General features: G+C 35.6%; 2 protein-coding genes across 16 annotated transcripts in view; one reads left to right on the forward strand and one right to left on the reverse strand.

Annotated features, from left to right (window-relative positions):
• Positions 1-4,876, forward strand: part of USP8 (ubiquitin specific peptidase 8) — a 105,434-nt gene extending 100,558 nt beyond the window's left edge. The window contains exons 18-20 of one of the 2 annotated variants that reach the window (XM_031955180.1): positions 273-415; positions 3,830-3,962; positions 4,133-4,811. In XM_031955180.1, the coding sequence (XP_031811040.1) occupies positions 273-415; positions 3,830-3,962; positions 4,133-4,318 (462 nt within the window). In that variant the 3' untranslated portion in view covers positions 4,319-4,811. Of the gene's footprint in view, positions 1-272; positions 416-3,829; positions 3,963-4,132 lie in introns of both variants that reach the window. The other variant, XM_003755930.4, reaches the window with a different exon arrangement.
• Positions 4,877-9,455: 4,579 nt separating this feature from the next.
• Positions 9,456-22,174, reverse strand: part of USP50 (ubiquitin specific peptidase 50) — a 28,704-nt gene continuing 15,985 nt past the window's right edge. For 9 of the 14 annotated variants that reach the window (XM_023499773.2, XM_012545415.2, XM_031955182.1 and 6 more), the window contains 5 exons: positions 17,585-17,707; positions 16,288-16,497; positions 13,570-13,712; positions 11,209-11,341; positions 9,456-9,734 (listed from right to left, as the gene is read on the reverse strand). In XM_023499773.2, coding sequence (XP_023355541.1) covers positions 9,543-9,734; positions 11,209-11,341; positions 13,570-13,712; positions 16,288-16,497; positions 17,585-17,707 — 801 coding nt within the window. In that variant the 3' untranslated portion in view covers positions 9,456-9,542. The remainder of the gene's footprint in view (positions 9,735-11,208; positions 11,342-13,569; positions 13,713-16,287; positions 16,498-17,584; positions 17,708-22,174) is intronic. The other 5 variants (XM_023499774.2, XM_003755933.2, XM_031955189.1 and 2 more) reach the window with 1 other exon arrangement.

Consider the following 22,174-nt stretch of genomic DNA (forward strand, 5'->3'; position numbering starts at 1 on the left):
CGATTGGAAAAGAATTAGAAGTTTGTCTTATTTTAAGACTTTTTTTCCTTTGATTTGGCATATTTTTCAGATTTGTTCCTTATTTTCCAAGTTAAAACATCTGAAAATACAATTTCGATTTAGAAATATACAATATTGATTTTATATTCCATAATCTTGAAGCAGAAGTGGTATACCCTGGTATCTGCACTGTAACCTAGATAGCTGATATAAAAGGAATTTTTTATGATGCTTGTTATCTTAAAACTTTGAGGTAACTTTTTTTCTCCTAGGATTGCCTTAGATTATTTTCCAAAGAGGAAAAACTCACAGATAACAACAGATTTTACTGTAGTCATTGCAAAACTCGAAGAGACTCAATGAAAAAAATAGAAATCTGGAAGTTGCCACCTGTTCTTCTAGTGCATCTGAAACGGTAAGAAAATGGGAGCAAGTTTATCTCTCAGATCATCCAAAGAGACCAGAAAAATGAAAATGTTTCTCTTGTGTTGACTTGAAGCAGCTAGGTGGTACAGTGATTAGAATATCAGGCCTGGTGTCAGTAAGATCTGAATTCAAATCCAATCTCAGAACATTTGCTAAGTCTAATCTGAAGCAAGTTATTTAACCTTTGTTTGCCTAGTTTTTCTCAACTGTAAAATGAGTTTGATAAGAGCACACCTTCCTCCCAAGATGGTTGTGAGGTTCAAATGAAATATTTGTAAAGTATTTAGAAGAGTACCCCACACAAGAATACTATATAAAAGCTAGCTGTCATTATTATTATTACTTGAATTGCCCTTCAGCATGTACACTGGCATGTAAATTAATTGAGACAAAGTAAAATAGCTAAATGTATTACTTAAATAAACCTTAAACCTTTCTTCCTCAAAAATTTCAATATGCAATAAATATGTCCTTTTTCTATAAATCCCATTTTTTACATTTTTGGCATTAAGTTCACAAGATTTTGCATATATTATAATTCATCATAAAACCATACATCTATGATAGAAGGTATTAAATTTACCTTAAATGGCCAGTCCATGTTTCCAAGTCTTAACTTTGAATCTTATATAAATTTTTTTAAAATTCCAATTTACTTAATTGTTTTCTAAAATTTTGTCTTCTAAATTCTCTCCCTTCTTCTCATTCCTAAATGAGAAGCTAAGCTATTTAATATACTTATACATGTACAGTTATACAAAGGAAATTTCCATCATAGTCATTTTGTGAAAGAAAACCCAGATCAAAAAAGAAAAAGTTTAAAAATTCCCACTCTATCAGTTCTTTCTTTGGAGGTGGATAATAGAGGCTTTGGAAATTATCTTAGATCATTTGTATTGTTGAAAATAGCTGTTATTCACATTGATCATTGTTGTTGCTGTGTATAATGTTCTGATTTTGTTCACTTCACTTTGCATTAGTTCATGTAAATCTTTCCAGGTTTTTCTAAAATCATCCTAGTAGAGTCTGTATCCCAAAGAGATCATAAAAAAAGGAGAAGGATCCACATGGCAAAAATGTTTGTGGCAGCCCTTTTTGTAGTGGTAAGAAACTGGAAACTGAGTGGATGCCCATCAGTTGGAGAATGGCTGAATAAGTTATGGTTTATGAATATTAGGGAATATTTTTGTTCTGTAAGGAACTATCAGCAGGATGATTTCAGAGAAGCCCGGAGAGACTTACATGAACTGATACTAAGTGAAATGAGCAGGACCAGGAAACCATTGTATGTGGCAACAAGAAGATTATGAGATGATCAATTCTAATGGACTTGGCTTTTTTTAATAATGAGATGACTCAGGCCAATTCCAATAGTCTTGTGTGAAAAGAGCCATTTGCACCCAGAAAGAGAAATTTGGGGGACTGAATATGGATCACCACATAGTATTTTCACTTTTTTTGATGTTTGCTTGTTTTTTGTTCTCTTCTTTTTTATTTGATTTTTCTTGTGCTGCACAATTGTGGAAATACATATAGAAGAATTGCACACATTTAACATATGGATTACTTTCTGTCTAGGGGAGGAAGGAAGAAAAATCTGGAACACAAGGTTTTGCAAGGGTGAATGTTGGAAACTATCTTTAAAAAATAAAAAGCTATTTTATTTAAAAAAGAAAATCATTCCACAAGTCATTTTTTTATATCATACCAAATTCCATCATAATCATGTTAAAACTTGTTTAGCCATTGCCCAATTGATGAACATTCCCTCAATTTCCTAAATTCTTTGTCACCACAAAATGAGCTGTTATACTTTTGTACCTATAAGTCTTTTTCCTTTTTAAAAATCTCTTTGGGATATAAACCTAGTCATGCTAGACTGGGTCAAAGGACATGCACAGTTTATACCCTTTTTGTGCATACAATGTAGGTTTTTCCTAGAGTTTAAATCAGGCAGCTTCATATAGGATATTGAAGCATATGTAGTTCCACAGCTTGAATGAATTTTTTTAACTTTTTATGACATGTAGCATGGTACAGAATCACTCGGTACAGTAGGGGTGTGTGTGTGTGTGTGTGTGTGTGTGTTCGAGTTCATTATTACTCTTAATGGGGACAGTGGAAATTAAAAATTCCCTACAGGGAGAGGGATATACATGTGTTTTACAGTTTGATAAGGATTACCACATTTTTTTTTTTTTTTATTTCATTTCATTATTTGTTTTGCTGAGGCATTTGGAGTTAAGTGACTTGCCCAGGGTCACACAGATAGGAAATGTTAAGTGTCTGAGGCCAGATTTAAACTCGGGTCCTCCTGACTTAAGGGCTGCTGCTCTATCCACTGCTATCCAGCTGCCCTAGATTACCACATTTTAGAGATTCACTTGGACTTTCTATGATAATAAATAGAGGATTTAATTGAACAAAAGTTACAGTGGGGTAGTGGAGTAGCGCACACACCAGGACAGTTTGAGGCCAGGTCTCAAGTTCCACAGCTCTGAACTGTAAGGGGCTATGCCAGTTGGATATGTGCACCAAGTTCAACATTTAAATGGTGAGCAGCCCAAGGACAAGGGACTAGGTTACCAAAGGAGGGATGAATTGGCTCAAGTTGGAAGCCCAAGTACACATGCTTGAACATTGCTTTCATAAAATACAATTGTATCAGAATTATTTCTTGGTCTAAATTCCCATAACATTATGCTAAGTTCTATAAAGAATGTTTTGTAGATGCTGTGTAAATGGTCCTTGTATTCAAAAAAGAGTTGTTTTTTTTTTTAATATCCACAACTATATTTTACTTGTCAGTAAAATTCACGTCATTTGAACTTGAGCAGCTTGCCTTCTGAGTACCCAATATGTATAGCAAGACATTTTATCAGAGTAGTTCTTCATTGAGTAAGGTGAACTAGAGTTGAAAGGGAAAGGAGAGGTGGGAAGACTATGCTTGGACTTGGATTTGGTGTCCCTGCCAGCAATTTTGAACTATTCTCCTGAAGAAGGAAGCATGGACAATGAGTAGCCTTCAGTTCCTTCTAAGAAATCATGGTTTGATGATGTTCCCCTTTCTGTTCTTTGGGTGACTGACAATGCAGGAAATGAAAATTTTCAAAAATTTTCAAAAAATTTCAAAAATTGTCTGCCTAGCATCTAAACTAAATTCAGTTTAGCTAGCTAGTTAAGTGCTTGCTGCGTGCAGGGTGAAATGGGTATTGGGAAAAACGAAAATAGGTTATGACAAAGCCCATACTTTTATAGAAGTTTATTGGGGAGAAGGAATACAGTGCAGACATAGATAAGTATAATATAGACATAATACATGGTAAGTGCATAGAAAGGCTTATAACAATATTCCCATGAACCTCGGTGCTTTATTTAACTGTTATAATGTTATATTCTGCAGTTTTTCCTATGATGGAAGATGGAAACAAAAACTACAAACATCTGTAGATTTTCCGTTGGAAAATCTTGACTTATCACAATATGTTATTGGTCCAAAGAATAATTTGAAGAGATACAATCTGTTTTCGGTATCAGTAAGTATTTTATTTATAAAGTTTAAATTGAAACCTTTGCTTTAAAACAAAACCAAAAAAATTCTGTGTTTTTAATGGTTTTAATAAGCATATATTCTTACTCAGTGAGAAAACTTTTAAGGCTTTGAATTATGAATTTTCCTAATTGGTTTCATGTCTCTTGATTACAGAATCACTATGGTGGACTGGATGGAGGACACTACACTGCCTACTGTAAAAATGCTGCAAGACAACGATGGTTTAAATTTGATGATCATGAGGTGTCTGACATCTCAGTGTCCTCTGTGAGATCCTCAGCAGCGTACATCCTCTTTTACACATCATTGGAACAGCGAGTAACAGATGTAGCTACATAAGAAGAGTTTGTAGAAAGCTAGCTCTTTTTTAAAGGCACAGCAGCACAACTCTAGAAATGCATAAGACGCAGAGTAGTTATACACAACCATTTAAAAGACATAAGAGTGAGAGCTGTGTTACTGAAACTAAATATTTCAAGTCAGTGCTACTACTTTATCAGGAAGCTGACAACATCTAATAAATATTACAGTAAGCATCCTTTATAGATTCTACTTATTTCAAAACAACTTTTTTTAGTCTACTCCCAAATTAATTATAATTCATTATTTGCAGTCCATTTAAGCATTCTTATCCTGGCCTAAACCCCATTGTATACTTTTTCTTTTCACTGTAATGGCCTTTTCACATTTCTAATCCTCAGCTTGATTCTACTGTGAATACTCTAGAATGATGTAAAGCAGGTAGGAATGTATGTGTATATATTTATTGCATACTTGCACATCAGACCTATGTATATAATTTAAAAAAAAAAAAAAAAAAAAAACCTTTCGTGAAGCCTAGAACTCAGAGGATTGCATTTTCTTTGCCTGTTCTTAATAACTAAAATGCTTTTTAGAGACACAACAAAGCAAAGCTATTTTTATGTTGGCTTTGGGATGTATTTGTGCACTTAAACTTTATTCTAAAAGAGAAATGAAACTTTTCTTTAATTTTTTAATATATAAATTTCATGTACACCTGCATTAAAATCCCAATGAGGAAATTATTTTAAATCCCAAAATGCTGTAAAGTGTTCTGTCTTGATTGAAGTTTTCTGTTGTCTGATGTAACACAGAAGAATCATAAGCATCAACTTCATATGTTTTATCTTACTGCCTTCACGCAGCTAATAGTCTGTTTAGACCACAGTTGTCAAACATGCAGCCCACAACACTCCTGAGTATAGCCTGAAACAGATCTAAATGTAATTTGGAAATATTTAACAAAATATAACAAAATAGTATTATATTTTAAAACTAAATCAACATGTAATATGCAGGAATCCTTTTGTGTTCTTTAGTAATCCCCATTTCTCTTTTGAGTTTGACACTACTGAAACTATAATAGCAAGTCTAACTGAAAAAAGCAAGGAGTAAAGCAATTATTTGTCTCAAGTCCATGGGCAATTATATTAATGTAGAGTTAAGACTTTCTAGCATGTCTTTAGAAATCAAGTGTGAAAAGAAACTAAAGACAAGTGTTTAAAATGAGGTAGTTTCATATATATGGTATAATGAACTTAGAATAAAAAAGGCCTAAGTTTAAATTCTACCTCAAAATCTTATTAGTTGAATGATCCTTGGGCAAATCACTTAATTTCTCTCTGACTCACTTTTCCTATCCACAAATTAGGGATAATAATCACACATATTTGACTGGGTTTGTCAAAAAGATGAAGTGAGATCATATAAGTAAAGTGTTTCAAATCTTAAAGCACCATCTAAATGTGATCTAAAGGTCAATATGGATAGAATGGTTTTTAGTCAATAGAATTATCATCTTTGGAAGAAATCAGTGAGATGTAATCTGTTAATGTCATTTGGTCAAGAAGCATTTATTAAATTACTATGTGCCAAATAGTGTGCTAGCCTCTAGAAATAAAGTTGTCCCCAAAAATAGAAGTTGTCCCAAAAAAAACTTAATGGAGCTTTTTAGTTTTATTAGTTTATAACTTCACTAACGCTTTTGAAATATGTTACATAATCCATTCCCTTAAGAAACTAGCCTTCTGATTAGCAGGAAGAACATGCAAACAGCTATGAATATATATGATATATCTAGTACAAGTGGGAGGTAATCTCAGAGAGAAGACCCTTATATTGGGGGGGCAGTCACTAGTTGAGGACAAGAATGGGAAGATAGTACTGGGGGATGAGACCTGGAAGGAACTCTTGCAGAAGGCAGGATTTAAACAGAATTTTTAAGAAAGCCCAAAGGTTAAAGTGGGAACATTACAGATGGATAGCATGAAGAAAATAGACATGAAGTCTAGAAATGGCATGTCATATGAGTGAGAACTAAAAACCAGTGTTATTGTATTAGCATGTAGAGACACCATCCATTGGGCGGCTGCAATAGATAGTTATGATAGGATGAGAGACTGTTATCATCACAGCAGCTATGTGAGTGACAAGAAGGGAACATGCATAAGAGATATGAAAGTAGCAACTGCCAGGACTTGACAACAGATTGGATATGTGGGGCGAATGTGACACAGATTACAAAATTGGGTGACTACGAATGTAGTAGTGCCTTTGACAATTGTGTAGGAAGATAAAAAGAGTGGAAGGTTTTGGGAGAAAGGCAATGAGTTCTAAGAACAAGTGCTGGAGGCACCATAGGAAAACAGTTACACTAAAGCACTGTTGATGGAGCTGTGAACTAGGTTAACCATTCTGGAAAGCAATTTGTAACTGTGCCCACTCTGACCCAAAATTACTTTTGCTGGGTTCATGCCCCCAAGAGAGTACCCAAATATACAAAAATAGGTTGTGGTGGCAAAGGATTATAAACTGAAGTGATGCCCATCAATTGGGGAGTAGCTTAAGTTATGATACATAAATATAATGGAATACAATTGTGCTGTAAGAAATGATAAAAAGGATGGTTTCAGAAAAACTGTGAAGACTTGAATGAACTAATATAAATGGGCATTGAGCAGAATCAGGAAAACAATGTATATGATAACATCAGTGTTGTAAAGATAAATCAACTGTAAAGGACTTAGTAACCCTGATCAACACATTGACCCACCATCATTCCAAAGGACTCTAGATGAAATATGCTATCTAACTCCAACTAGAGAACTTGTGGATTCAGAATGCAGACTGAAATATATATTCTTTTCCCTTTTTTTTTTTTCACATGGTTTTGACAGTGTTGAATTTGTTTTGTATGATTATGTGTTTGTATTGGATTTTGTTTTTTCTTAGTGAGAGGAGAAGGAAGTGGAAAGAAAGAATTCAGAATTGAAAATAAAATTGAATTTTTAAATAAAGTATAAATAATTCAGTTTGGGACATCTTGAGTTTGCTATATCTATGGGATATTCAGTTTGGGCTGTTCAGTAGGCAGCCATTGTTGACGTGAAACTAGTGGTCAGGAGAAAGGACTGGCTTCCCAAAAGCCTTAGTGCAGTGTTTAATTTGGTAAAAATTTATTATGTATTTCCTTTAAACTTCACTAAGACTTTTGAGACACTAAAGAAAATTCTATAGATTTAAAAATCTCCTACTTAGAGATAATTGAACCCATGGGAGCTGATGAAATCACCAAATAGAAGAGGACGACTTAGGACAGATTTTTGGGGAGACATTTATAATTAATATGACCTAGAGAAAGATCCAGCAAAAGCCAATTAAGGACCTGGGAAACAGCAATATCACAAAACCTAAAGGAGAGTATTCAGGAGAGCACGTTCATCTGTGTGAAAGGTCAAGATGAATGAATTTGGGGATTTATTGGCGATTAAGAGGTCACTAGTAACTGAAAAGAGCAGTTTCAGTTGAACGTTGGGAGTTGAGATCCAAACTACAAAATGAGGAGAAGAAAAAGAAGTGGAAGAACTGATTGTAATGAGTTTAGCTACAAAAGGGAGGAGAGATACAGAATGATAGCAAGCAAGGATAGATAGGTCAAGTTAGGATTGATTGAGGGGGCACAACCTGGTGGAGAAGATGGGATGATGCAAAGAAATTATTTGTGCATGTAGTTGAGTTTGTCATAGCAAGGAGAAGAGCCTTCATGTGATTTGGGCCTGAAGATTTTCAAGGTAAGCATGTGAGTGATGTGAGGAGAGGAAAAGAAGATGATCTTGGCAAGTGAGTTAAATTTTTTCAGTAAGAGAGTTCTTAGCTAAAATGGGGATGGTGAGGGGAATGCTATAGAAGGTTTAAAGGCTAGAGAGAAATCAAAAAGCTTTGTAAAGTGGGATGGTGAATCAGGAAGTTGTAATTGCTTTGCTTCAGTGAGTACTCAGTTAAGATTATCTAACATTAATAAACTTTTTTATTGATTTTGGTCTGAATTCATGCACTTAAATTTTATTCTAAAAAGTGAAATGGAAACTTAACACCTTTAAAGTGTCACTAAACATCTTAACAAAATTCCTACTGAATGGCTAAACTGAAGAGTTGGGACTCAAGATTTGAGAGATTAAGCCAACAATACCAAGTATTTTTGCATATATTCTAATTAATGGGATTTTAATTTCATTATTATAGAGCTATAAAGCATTTGAATCAATTCAGTGGCCCCTTGATGCCTTCATAATTTGGGCCACAGCTATGTTAAGTAATTAAAGGAATAATTTTAATTTGGAATGTGTAAAAAGTGCTCATTTATTTAAAAAGACAATGGAAACCCACCATAATCAAAGCCAAATTGCACATTAATCCCACTTTGTGCTTTGAAAGGACCTTGAGCTGAATTCTTGGTAACATAACATTTTGTGTTACCAAAAAAACCAAATTTTATGTGGGAATGTGAGTTCAAATAAAAAGAGGTTTTATCTTTGAAATTCTATAACCATTTTGATAGCGAAGTCAATATAGGCCAAATGAACATAACCTGGAACAGGAATTCTTAACCTCTTTTTTAACAGTCCAAGGATTGCTTAGTATAATAGTTTTACAAAAGAAACTAATTCTACTAAAATAATTATCAACATAAGTTCAAATGCCAGCCTCATTTTACTAACAGTGTGATTCTGGACTGATCACTTATCTTCCATCACCCTCAGTTTCTTCATCTGCAAAATGGCAATAATAGCATCCGTGTCTCAAGATTGTGTAACAAATGAGATAATTGTAAGGCACATAGCACAGTGCCTTGCTTGTTTTCTTCCCAGGATTACTTCTGACCTCTTCCAGATATAATCTTGGAATTATGACAGATCTGGGGCTCTTTTGGTACCATCAAGGAAGCGATTCCTCAAGCATCTAGGCAGGTCCTAAGGTTACTCTTGTCCCAGCCACCTGGGAAACTCGGGCTGCAGGAAACTTGGCCTACGTGGCTATTGCCGGTTCTGCACTAGACAGTAAATAGTATGAACACTGAGCACTATAAAATTAGTGGTATTCGCACTCTATTACATTCTCTTGTGATTCAGGTCAGGCCACACGACTTAGAAAGACTTAAAAATGCCAAGGAGTCATATCAGATGCACAGGTTTAATGTTAAGCATACGGCTACCACTGTGATTTGTGATCTCTTGCTTCACAGTTTCCAGAAAACATCATTTTCCTAGCACTTGCATTTTGGGGTAGGTATAGAAAAGGGCTGACAGCTGTAGAAGAGGAGGTATGCCGCAGCGGTCTGAACTGCAGAATCTGGAATCTCACAAACTCGGGTGTCATCAAAGCTATACCAGGTCTGGTTGACTGTATTCTTGCAGAATGCTGTGTAGTGGCCACCGTCTAGATCACCAAAGTGGTTCTGAAGGAAAGAGAGATGTTTAGCTAGTTTGTTTTTTAGGGTTTTGTTTTGTTTTTGCCACGTGAAGATTCTCTCACAAGTACAAAATCTAGGGGAAGACTTTCCATAAGAAAATATTGTACTAAGTTTAGGAAACGACTGTATTTTCCAACTTTTGGCTCATTCATAAAGAATTAGTTGAGTGGGAGCTTAAAAGACTTGATATATCTTGTGTTTTTAGTCCACTGTCTTTCAAATACGGAAAGATTTAGAAATGGGTTGGCAACATTTGGAAGCATATATTTTGTAGCTAATGAAAATAACCGCTGTTAGAATATGAAAGAGAAAGTTGCTTCCTACTTGACTCAAAAGAACATTGAGATTTCATTAGGGAGAGGAAATAATATGTGAAAGGGGGTGGGGAATCATTTACAAAGACTTTTAAACAAATAGATATTACTGTGGTATAAATACTCCCTGGAACATGAATGCTGAAAGAATTCAGAATAATGGTACTGAAGTGATAAGGAGTAGGGAAGTCTCACTGAAAAGGCAAGACAGCAACTTCATATCTTGAAATTGTAATAAAACATTTCTAATGAGGGAAATGTTAAGGCAGATGCTGGCGTATAGCTAGGATTGTGTAGCTAAGACAAATGTATTTTATATTTTACATTTAAGGGTAAAACTTTTTTCCTGATGACCTAACAATCATTTCGAGATGTCTTGTTTTCTGATTGATCTTCAATGTACATACAGATCATCTAAATGTTCCAAGTTCAAGGTTCTTATCATATTTCCTAATAAGCTAAAACTACATAAACATAAGTTCAAGAAGGGATGGGCATTTAAGAAATAAAACTTTTGATAACATAATTACTCCCCTAAAGTTTTGAGGTGCAACTTTTTTTACATAAGAATTTCTTTAAAACAATATCTGTAATGAGAAATTGGTATGGAGTGGAGGGATAAGTCAATTTGCGAAGGCTTAAAGACAAATTGAGCATACTGGATATTGGATTTTACATGTTGCACAATAAAGGCAAAATAGTTTTCCAAACATGGAAGTAAGAGCAGCAAAATGCTGTTAAAGATAATTTTTTAAAGACGTGTTCAGGAAAGATGATAGATGAGACACTGGATAGAAAGAACCTTCCTTTTCCACAGAATCTCTCACTCCATTCCAATGTTGCCGTTATATTTGCTTTTAAGTACAGTGGCCCTGGGAAGAGCCCTAGTTGAGCCATTCTCCAACTTGGCACTTCTAAACTGTCTAGGACCTTCTCCAACCCAATTCACTGAATCTTAAGGTGATTCCATGACCAAGTTGGAATGTAAATTTGAAGTTGGTATAGATTTTGGAAACCTGAGGACAGAGCATACAAGAGGCCCAATCTAAATGAGAATCTTTTTGTAACAAGATGTAGAATAGTCAATGAGCCAGTAATTTTCTTTAAAGTTGTGTTACTTAGAACAATTTGATCTTATTACTTACCACCACTCCGCAAAGGCTGTATTTAGGATGTTTCCGGAAAAGTGGATAAATATAAGGAGAAAGATCCAAGTTGTTGAGTGGGTAATGGATATCTGTTCTTAATTTCCTCTTCACTCTACCCTGACAGTCAAACCTAAGAAGTGGAAATAATGTTAGATACATGATAAATGTTCCATTTGATGTCACCTTTTGAACGGTGTCACCCATATTGTTGTGTTATTATTCACATATATGTCACAGAAACCATTTGAATTTCTTTAAATAATTTACCAAAATTGAGTGATTTACAAAAGTACATAAGGAAAAACATTGATTTTTGCTGTGTGAAAGTCCTTTAATAATAGGAAGAAAAACAATTTCTATAAAGTAATTCCACTCTAATGCAGTAGGATTCTGTGCCCATGTAGTATAGATGTAATCTTTTAAAAATTTAGGGGATTATTTTACACCCAGAGGTAAGTTACCCGAAAATTCAGTAGTCATGCAGGAAGTCTAGACTCTTTTGGACATGTTGTGGAGATTTCCACGAAAAAAAGATTTAAAGCCTTCCAAAAGGCTTGCCTAGAGCTGCTTACAATAATTTAAGAGGCTAAATGACTTGCTCAGGAACACACAATCAGTTGTGTCAGAAGCCAGTGTTGAACCCAGGTTTTTCTTTTTAGAATCAGCTCTCTCTATATAACTTGGCCAGAACTTTAAAAAAAAAAAAATTTTTTTTTTTTTCCTTGGGGAAAACATTCTCTAGGAGAGCCAGGATATTAGAATGGAAGCTCCTTCAAAGCAAGGGCTGATTTTGTACTCCACACCTTTCAGGGATCCTCAAACTACGGCCCACATGCCAGATTCAGGGGTCAGATTCAGCAGCTAAGGACGTTTATCCCCCTCACCAGGGCTATGAAGTTTCTTTATTTAAAGGCCCACAAAACAAATTTTTTTTGTTTTTACTATAGTCTGGCCCTCCAACAGTCTGAGGGATAGTGAACTGGCCCCCTATTTAAAAAGTTTGAGGACCCCTGCATAGTGCCTGACACCCTACCGAGTGCTTAATTTGCTCTTGTTGAATTTGGTTGTTGGATAGGGATCCAGCTGAATCCACTTTTTCCTCTCATCTATGGTATGGAGAACTGTGCTGTTAGGGCAATGAAATTTAAGTGATAATCTAATCCCTAGCTTAGTCCCATCCTACCAGCCCTGTTTTGTGACTATGTTGTTTGCTCCACCCTCCCATTCCCTCAGCTATTCCATAAATCCTCACTAATAAATGACTGAATCTCTTCCAAACCATTTTCTCAAAATAGGGGAAACTATCTACTTTGTCTAGTTCCCATCTATTTCTGGGTGCCTTTCTTAATCTTTTTTCTAACAAAGTTACTACAAATAGATTGTTAACTACACATTTGGCTTGTGGGACAGCGAGGTGGTGCAGTAGATAAAAATCCATTCCTGAAATCAGACCAGAATTTAAATCTAACCTCGGAAATTTAAGAGCTCAGTGACCCTGATCAAGTCAATTAACTTCTGTTAGCCTGTTTTTTCATCTTTATAATAAGGATCATAACAGCACCTATTTCTCAGGGTTGTGAGGATCAAAGGAGATTAAAAATTGTAAAATGCTTAGCATAGTGTTTGGCACATAATAAATGCTATTTAACTCTAAGTTATCAATTATTAATCTTTCCCAGTGTACTACAGAATACTTGGGGACATTACCCAAGAATCCCCAGATAAATGTTAGTTAAATCAAATCTCAGTAGACAATCATTTTTTCCCACTGAATAACCATTAACATTTACTAAGAACATGCTGTGTTCCAGGAACTATGATAAGTGTGGAGGATACCAGTATTCCCACCTGCATATTTTATTCCATGTCATTACCCATGCCTGGTACATAAGGAAATCCCCTTCTTTCCATCTCTATACTTAGCACTATCCAGTTCTTCAAGACCCAATTTAGGCACTGCCTCTTACATATAGCCTCTGGCCTTTTTTCCTCAGAATTTTATACCTTTATTTATTATGTACTTATTTGGTTAAAATTGCTTCATTTTCCACCCATGCTTAGATAAGCTGGAACCCTCTGCCACCTTTCTGGGAAAGAACTATATGTAATTTGTGGTGGCAAAGGGGATGGTATGGGAAATTGTGCTAATGGGGCAATGGAATTAAAATAATAATTAATTGCATACAGATCTTTTAAGGTAGGATTTCCTCTAGATAAACATACTCAATTCCAAGAATCAATGAATTGCTCCAGGACTAAATAAGTGTTAATTAAACAACTGGCCAAACTCTGTCCAGACCAATTTTCTGGTCCACTCCATTTTTTCAAATTTGTCTAGGTATGGCCAAAAATCCATACCTCTTTAAGTGAAAAATAACTGTCTTTGGTGCTTTGGCTATGCTAGCTCTGACAGCTGCATCTTGCTTGGATTCGCAGAAAGCACAATGAATTTGGTTATTCCAGGTGAGTGTATCTTGTTGAAAGAAACATCCTAGACATTCCTGTTGAGAGAAAAGCATTTGGTAATCAAACTGGATAAAGAGAATCCACTTCGACCCCCTTCAGATTATAGCTTTGTTAACAGCTAAGGAAGTAGCCACTTTACAAATGTGACAAACTAGGCTGAGGGTTTAAGGAAAGGAGTGAGGACACAGAAACAAAGGGGATCTGGAGTGTTTAATTTGTGCTATCAGCAACAGGAAACTGCTGCAGAATTACACAATAATAGGAGTTCGTGTAAATATGTGGAATTCTGATCTTTTCTTTATTCTTTACTGATGAAAAAGACAAGTATATGAGGAAAATCAAGTGCAGATTATTTAAATCAGTCTTGGAATTAACTCTTCAACAGTCAACCAGGTGAGTGAAAATTTATGCCTAACGAGTGGTGGGAAAAAAAAAAAAAAACTAGCTACCTGATTTCCTTTATTTTTCTAGATACATAATTATTATGCAGAAATCAGACTGACCACAAGCTCTAGGCAGGCTAGTTAGTTTAGGAATATTTAATTTACAAAACAACTTAATGGGATTTAAAAGAAAAAAGCAGGGATGGGGGTGTGAAGGAGGTGGTAAATAACAAATGTGTTGGAACTAGGTTTCCAAAAAAGATTTAATTAGGCTTAAATGATGTGCCAGCAGTTTAATAGGGACAAATGTAGTTTCAGTGAAGTTTAAAAAAAAAAAAAAAAACACAAACAAAACGCAATTACACAATTGCAGAAAAGAGAGGTGGTTATATGTCAGAAAGGCTTGCAAGTTTTAATGCTCAGTGTGTTTTAAAAATTGTGTGATGTGGCCACCTCTCCCAATGTCCTTCACCCCCCCCCAAAAAAAAAGGGGGGGGGGAAACTAATATTAGGCATTCTTCATAGAACCTGAGAACTTACCAAGGGAAATGAGTCTCACATATTCTGATTTTATCTGGAGTTACGTGTTTCAGCCCCTATATTCTAGGTACAAGTCTGCTTTAGATCCTTACTAAATATATGACCCTTAGTGTGACAATTTCTGCCTGCTTCAGTTTTCTCATCTGCCAAAGGGAGTAATGACAGCATCTATTTCTCAGTTGTGAGGAGATAATATTTGAAAAGCACTTTGCAAACCTTAAACCACTATATAACTGCTACTATGATATACTACTACTGCTATTCATTATTACTAGTATTTCACACTACTACTACTATTATTACTACTTTCTACTACTACTGCTTATTACTATTTACTACTACTACTCACTACTACAGCTGCTGCCACTGCTGCTACTACTAATAATAATAATAAAGGGGAAGGTGACCAAGATGGTGTAAGGCCTTGTAATTATATCATGTTATCATTGCTTGAAAAATGGAATGCTTAACCTAGAAAAGATATTTTACTGAGGGCATGATTACAGTCTGAATATTTGAAGGATTTGTGCTTCAACACAAAGACCAAAATAAGATTTAGTTGAAGTTAACAGAAAGACTAGTTTCAGATGATTAAGATTAGGAGTTTCCAAACCATTAAATCCGTCCTAAAATGCAATCACATTCTTCGGAAAGTAATTAAGTTCTGTTATTGGGATTCTTCAATTAGTGTGACTTATGCTTATATAATACAGAGAGAAGAAATTATGATGATTCTGTTTCTAAAGCATTATTATTTGGTAAGCATATATTGTTAAAACTGAAGTTAGATATGGGAACAAGGTAATTTGCTTCTACTGGTCCTATGACATCTTGGAGGGAGGAGAAAAAAAATTTAAACCAGCAGCTATCCTGATGAAGTGGTCAAATGTTCAGCTTTCCTCGTTCCTGGGACTGCCTTTGAGGTCTGGGTTTGTGGGGTGTGGGGAAGTAAGAGGGAGGAGGAAGAGGAGAAAACACTAATGACCCCTACTGTAGCAGACTGCAGTCCAGTGAGCATCAAACTCCAATATATCTCTCTGAATTTCCTCTGACTTGGGGGATGAAGCTGAGCAGAGAGTGTGCATTTTGCTTATAACCTGTTTCAGCATCAGCAGTTTGTGCTTCACTGCTAACTAATACTGACTGTGACAGATGACATGGTTGGTGGTCTCATTACCAAAGTAAGTGCATGAACGTACAAAGTCACATCTCCATCATAGAATGCCCGTGATTGAGGGGGGCATGAGGACAATTCTAAAGTGGATTATGAAGGATCCATCCCAGTAGTGACCAGTGGTCTGACTTTGCCAATAGTACTGGCATAAAGGGGAGTGAACACAGAGCCTTTTAACAGTGTGCCTCCCAAGAGTGCTCCTTCCTTATCAAGGACCAGGAATGCTCTTGAGAATTCCCCCTATTTATTAGCACTTGGAATAAAGCCAGCTAGGGTATTGGAAAATGGCTTCTTGAATGCCTTGATGATTGGAAGAAGAAACATTTTTAACTGTTTTAGTAGCAAGAATATTATTCAGCAAGGATTCTTGCACTAGCACCTCATTTGCCATCACACTCTACTCTCATTATGTCATAGTGTACTTTAGTCTATATGTCCATGACCACAGAGGCCCGTGCGCATCCTGCTTTGTGATGGCACAGAAGCCCCAGCCTGGAGGCGTGGACTGCTCACCTGAAGGGAACATTCACATTCTGATGGGATGGGGAGAGAGAGGACAGTGAAGACTTCATTTTTGTAGGTACAGTTCTCACACTTCAAGCACACGATGTCATAATTAAGCTGTCCTTCAAAAAGTCGAGTGATGATCGAGGACTCGCTGGAAGCCACCTTCCTGTAGCATTTTGTACTAAGTCCATTCTCCTGTGTTTTTTTCCGGCGGTACTATAGGAATCCCCACCCCCCAAAAGGAAAAAAAAAGTTAGTAATTGGTAATAAAACAAAACTTTTCATAAATTAATTTGCTGTCGACATAATAGAAACCCCTCCATTTTGATTTCTGACTGATCAAGGAAATTTTTTTCTTTTAGAAGATATTCCTCATGAGCTTATGTATGTTTTTTGAGCCATAATTACCTCCATTTGAAATTCATCATCATTAGATTAAGGAGGGGAAGACTCCCTGATCCTGGGATGAAAGAAAGATTATAAGCAGCAGCTACATGGTACAATGGATAGAGCAGGAGTCCTAGATTCAGAAAGACCCAAATTCAAATATGGCCTCAGACACTTCCTGGCTGTGTGACTCTGGGTAAATCATATAGTTTCTATGCCTCAGTTTCCTCAACTGTAAAGAGGGATCAAAAAAATAAAAGTTCATAGTCTATGTCATATGTCTTTCATCAGGAGTGGAACCCTATTACTTATTGTGGGTTGTATATGTTGTTCTGCTAATGAAGCATATTCTCAATATCTGGACAAATCTATTTAGCAAGAATACAAAGCATGTTCCTCTTGTTCACAAACTTCATAAATAGCAGTTCTAAACTGGTTTGTACAGCATACTTACAAAATATGGCCTAGAGAAATGGTTCATCTATTATTGCATGTCATATATATATATATGTCTGTGTGTTGTGTCTCTGTGTGTAATTATATGTATAATATGTTCTATCATATGAGTATATAGTATTGACTTGGATAGTGGAAAGATTCCAGAATCTTTCCAGAACAGACTGGAATCTTATATTGCTAGTAAAACTAATACTAGCATTTATATTAGGAAAAACAAAGTGAACAGCATTATATATTGCCTGCTGGACATCTCTATCTGCATGTTTTTTGGGGTCTCTCAAATTTCTTAGTCACCAGACTCCATCTCTAACATCCCTATTTCTGTTGAAAGAATTAACCATTCTTTTTATTTGCCCAGGTTCACAGCTTTGGAGTCATCCTTGACTGGATCTCTCTCACATGGGTCATATTAAATCAGTTAATAAATCTTGGCTATTAGAACTCAAATGTCTCCTACCTCTCCCTGCCGCTTTCCATCTGAGCCATCTCTCAAGCTCAGGCTCTCTTCATGTCCTACTTGAACTTCTGCCAAAATTCCTCCTTGGTCCATCTGCCTCCATTCTCTCCCCGTTCCAATCCCCTGTGCAGGTGACAAATTAGACCTGACCATGTCTCATTCCTGCTGAAGAAGTTTTCATTGAAACCCCTTTGCCTCAAATATGCAAACTCCTGTTTGACACGGAAGGTTTTTCCCCCTTAATAATCTGACTCTCAATATTTCCAACTATTACCCTCTCTTACACTTACACACACACACACACACACACACACACACACACACACACACACACTGTATGTTCCAGACAAACCAGCCTGTTGCTTTTCTCTGTGTATGCACTTCATCTCCTGTTTCCTTGCACAGGCAACTTCCTTTTCAGGAATTCTCACTTTACTTCTTGGGATCCCCGGCTCCTCTTAAGCACCACTTCCTCCATGAAACACTTGTGAAAAGCTGGCTTTCTTTGCCCAGAAATTATATATCCTTTCCCTACTAATCTGCATGCCAGGTTCTCACCAGCAAAACTTCAGTTTCCTGAGGCCACTTTGGTCTCTGTATTCCCAGGGCATAGTATGGTATGGTAGTCATTTAATAAACATTCAACAGAATGTTTATTCTGTTGAACAGAAAATATTCAACAGAAGTGAATTACTCTATCCCTATAGTCAAGAAGCAATCACAGGACAAGAGTCCAGATAAGTTTAGATCCCTATCTAATGCTTTATATAAGGAGCTGGTGACCCAAGCCCCTGTCTTTGAGGCCTAATCAGAGGCTGAGTGGGAATGGAGAAGTGGATTATTTCTTCCCCAAACAGGCCCTTGTGGCCCTGTCACCGCAACTCTGGGACCCCATTATTGTCATTAGTGCCAGAGATTGTGAACCTTATGTGCTGCCCCAGGCACACAAAATGTGGTCTCTACTTAACACAAGGCCTACAGCATTCATAAGTAGGTTAGCAGTTAGCTGGTGCCTTGGCTAAAGAGTTGCTCTTATAGTCTGGACAACCTGAGTCCAAAGTTGTGCCTCAAAGTAGCTGTGTGGTCCTCAGTAAGTCACTGCTGCCTCATCATCCATAAAAGGAGGATGGTATCAGTGTGTGTGTCATAGCGTTATAAGGATCAAATATCATGGAAAGTGCTTTCTAATTTTTTTAATTAAAAGGATTTTATAAGTATGTCAAGGCAGCAACAGGTGGACAGGCTGATCACTGAAGATCAGGGATGGCTTCAAGGTGGAAATGGCTTTTATGGATAACTTTTAAGACAGTTCAGATAGAACCACCTCAATAGGAAAGGTTGGGTCCTTGTGTCACAGTTCCTTCCCAAAGTAGCAAGAATATGACAATTTGCAGGTAGGGGTATGCGATAAGGAGCAGATAATACACAATTCTAAAGACTTAGTAGTGCTTCCTACCCGACCAGAGTTTCCCCCAACATTGATTGATAAATAGGGCTGAAAACGATGGGATTTGTTGACCAAGTCACCATAACTTTCAGCAATTCCCTCATTTGGTGCTATATGGAAATGACTGCAAAACAAAATGAAATCTATGTATATGTAGTTCTGCAACACATTCAATCTCAGATCACAACTCTTATCCCCAGTATCATCTTAATTTCTGCTGCCAATTTTGCCAAATTAATATTCATAAGCTAGATAACTCACAATAGAGAAAAAGTGTCACATCTTAATTTATGTTTCCATCAATTACATAAAGTTGAATATACTTGGTTATAATCTTATATAGTCCCCAAGGAGATAAGCCTTGCTGAATAGGCCCTATATGTAAATGATAAGAGTTACAATTACTAGTAGTTATGTGTTCATGTAGGGGATATCTTCTACCCTTAAAAGGGACTTTAGCAAGAGTGGAAAGTTTTAAGGAAACAATAATATGAAAAAAATTGTCAAAAAATTAATTCTAATGGAATATAAAGGCCTTGAGCATGTAATCATAAATTCTAGAAATTGGATTTAAAATTTTACATATAAAGTTGTGTTGATACTCTAAGATAGAAATAGCAACTTATATGGAATATTATTATTCTGTAAGAAATGACCAGCAGGATGATTTCAGAAAGGCCTGGAGAGACTTACATGAACTGATGCTAAGTGAAATGAGCAGGACCAGGAGATCATTATATATTATATACTTCAACAACAATACTATATGATGATCAATTCTAATGGATGTGACTCTCTTCAACAATGAGATGAAACAAATCAGTTCCATTTGTTCAATAATGAAGAGAACCAGCTACACCCAGCAAAAGAACTCTGGGAAATGAGTGTGAACCTCTACATAGCATTTCCACTCCTTCTGTTTTTGTCCGCTTGCATTTTTTATTTCCTTCTCAGGTTATTTTTACCTTATGTCTAAGTCCAATTTTTCTTGTACAGCAAAATTACTGTATGGATATGTATACATATATCACACTTAACATATACTTTAACATATTTAACATGTATTGGTCTACCTGCCATCTAGAGGAGAGGTGGGGGGAAGGAGAGGAGAAGTTGGAACAGAAGGTTTTAGAAGGATCAATGCTGAAAAAAACACTGCATATATCTTGTAAATAAAAAAATATAAATTAAAAAAGAGAAAGAAATAGCAACTGAAAATTTCTAAAGTTTCAAATGAATTATGGGATTCTAAATTTGATGTTCTTATGGTTTTATTATTGACATGACCAGAATCATGACGGCACATTATGTGCTCATTTTAGAGGGGAGATATACATATCAGCAAAGTTGCTAAGAAAACTCAGTAAACGTAAATACCATGAAACAAAAAACAATTCAGTAATGATCATCATTATCAAATAAAAGCAAGCCTCATGGTAACCTAATCCCAATGTTCAGTTAATCATCCCATTTCATCTTCAGGCCCAGCTATTTCATGCATTTTTTTGTTCTGGAAACATCTTCCCTTGGACAATCCAAAATAGGTCGCTGCCTGACACAGCTCTGGAGTAGTTTCTTTCCAGTGGATTTGCTTCTCTGGCTCCAAATTATGTGCAGTGTTGTAAGTGATTGTAAGAAAAAAAATTTTTAATGGATCTGAATACATTTAGTACACTCCTAAATTTGTTTTTTTAATACCTAGGTCCCATGGTGAAAACCAACTCAAGCCTCATGATTCTTATCCTATTAATTATAGAACCATAAGAACATCAAATTTAGGAACCCATAATTCACTTGAAACTTTAGAAAACTTAAGTTGCAATTTCTAATAGTATCAATTCAACTTTATATGTAAAATTCTAAACCAAATTTCCAGACCTTATGATCATTACATGCTCAGGGTCTTTATATTCCATTAGAATAACTTTTTGACATAAATTACCCCATATTATTACTTTAAAAAAAAAACTTTCCACTCCAGCTAAATTCCCTTTTAGATGGATATTTCATTTAAAGTATAACACCAGTAATTCATCTAAGTAGATGATACTTCAAAGATCTAATACCATATGTGAAGACATAGTTAACAGTATTTGTGGCAAATAAATGCTTTTTTATCCCTAGATTGAATATTACACAAATGAATTTGTTTTAAAATGCTTAACAACAACAAAAGACTAGTGATGGACATGTGTAACTAATTACATGCTTTGCAAATCTTAAGCACACTATATAAAGGCAAGCTATTATGACCAGTAATAATAATAGATGTATGATGGATGATTGATTGATGGATAACAATTAAATAATGTGATTATAATGGAATAATACTGTTTTTATAAGAAACGATGAGCAGGATGCTCTCAGAAAAACCAGGAGAGACTTCCATGAGCTCATGCAAAGTGAAATTTATTATGTACAAAGTAATAGCAATATTGTGGAATGATCAGTTGTGAACGACTTTGCTGTTCTTGGCAATACAATGACCCAAGACTACTCTGTAGGATGAAAATGATGAAAAATGCTATCCATACCCAGAGAAAGAACAGATTGTATGTGAATACAGATTGAAGCATACTTTTTTTTTAAACTTTTATTTTTTTTGTATTTTGGAGGGGAGGAAGATCTATATTTTCTTTTGCAACATGGCCCTTGTGGAAATATTTTGCATAACTTTGCATGTTCCTTCTCAAAATGGGGCGTGGGGAGAGTAGGAAGGAAGAAAATCTGGAACTCAGTTTTAAAAACATGTTAAAAATTATTTTACATGTAATTATGAAAAATAAAATATTAAATAAAAAAGTAATTACATGATGACCCAAATTAGATGTTGTACAGGCAGAATTTAAGACAAAGGCAATATAGTATGTGTGTGTCCTGGATATCAAAGAATTATAGTGTTCTTGCATAAAAACAATTTTTCTTTGACTCAAAGGGCAATTTCATTCTTCTTGTGAAAGAGAAAAGAATTATCTTGAAGCTCATATTATTCATGAAATCTGGCCTACAGGGTTTTAATGATGAAGATACTGAGTGTTGTCTCTTCAAGCCTCTACAATCTACCCTATGTTTGTTTGCAACCATGATACAGAAACAATAATGTTTATTATCGTATTTATCATTTTTATTTATTAATTATTTTA

The sequence above is a fragment of the Sarcophilus harrisii genome, chromosome 2, assembly GCF_902635505.1.
Source record: "Sarcophilus harrisii chromosome 2, mSarHar1.11, whole genome shotgun sequence".
Lineage (NCBI taxonomy): Eukaryota > Metazoa > Chordata > Mammalia > Dasyuromorphia > Dasyuridae > Sarcophilus > Sarcophilus harrisii.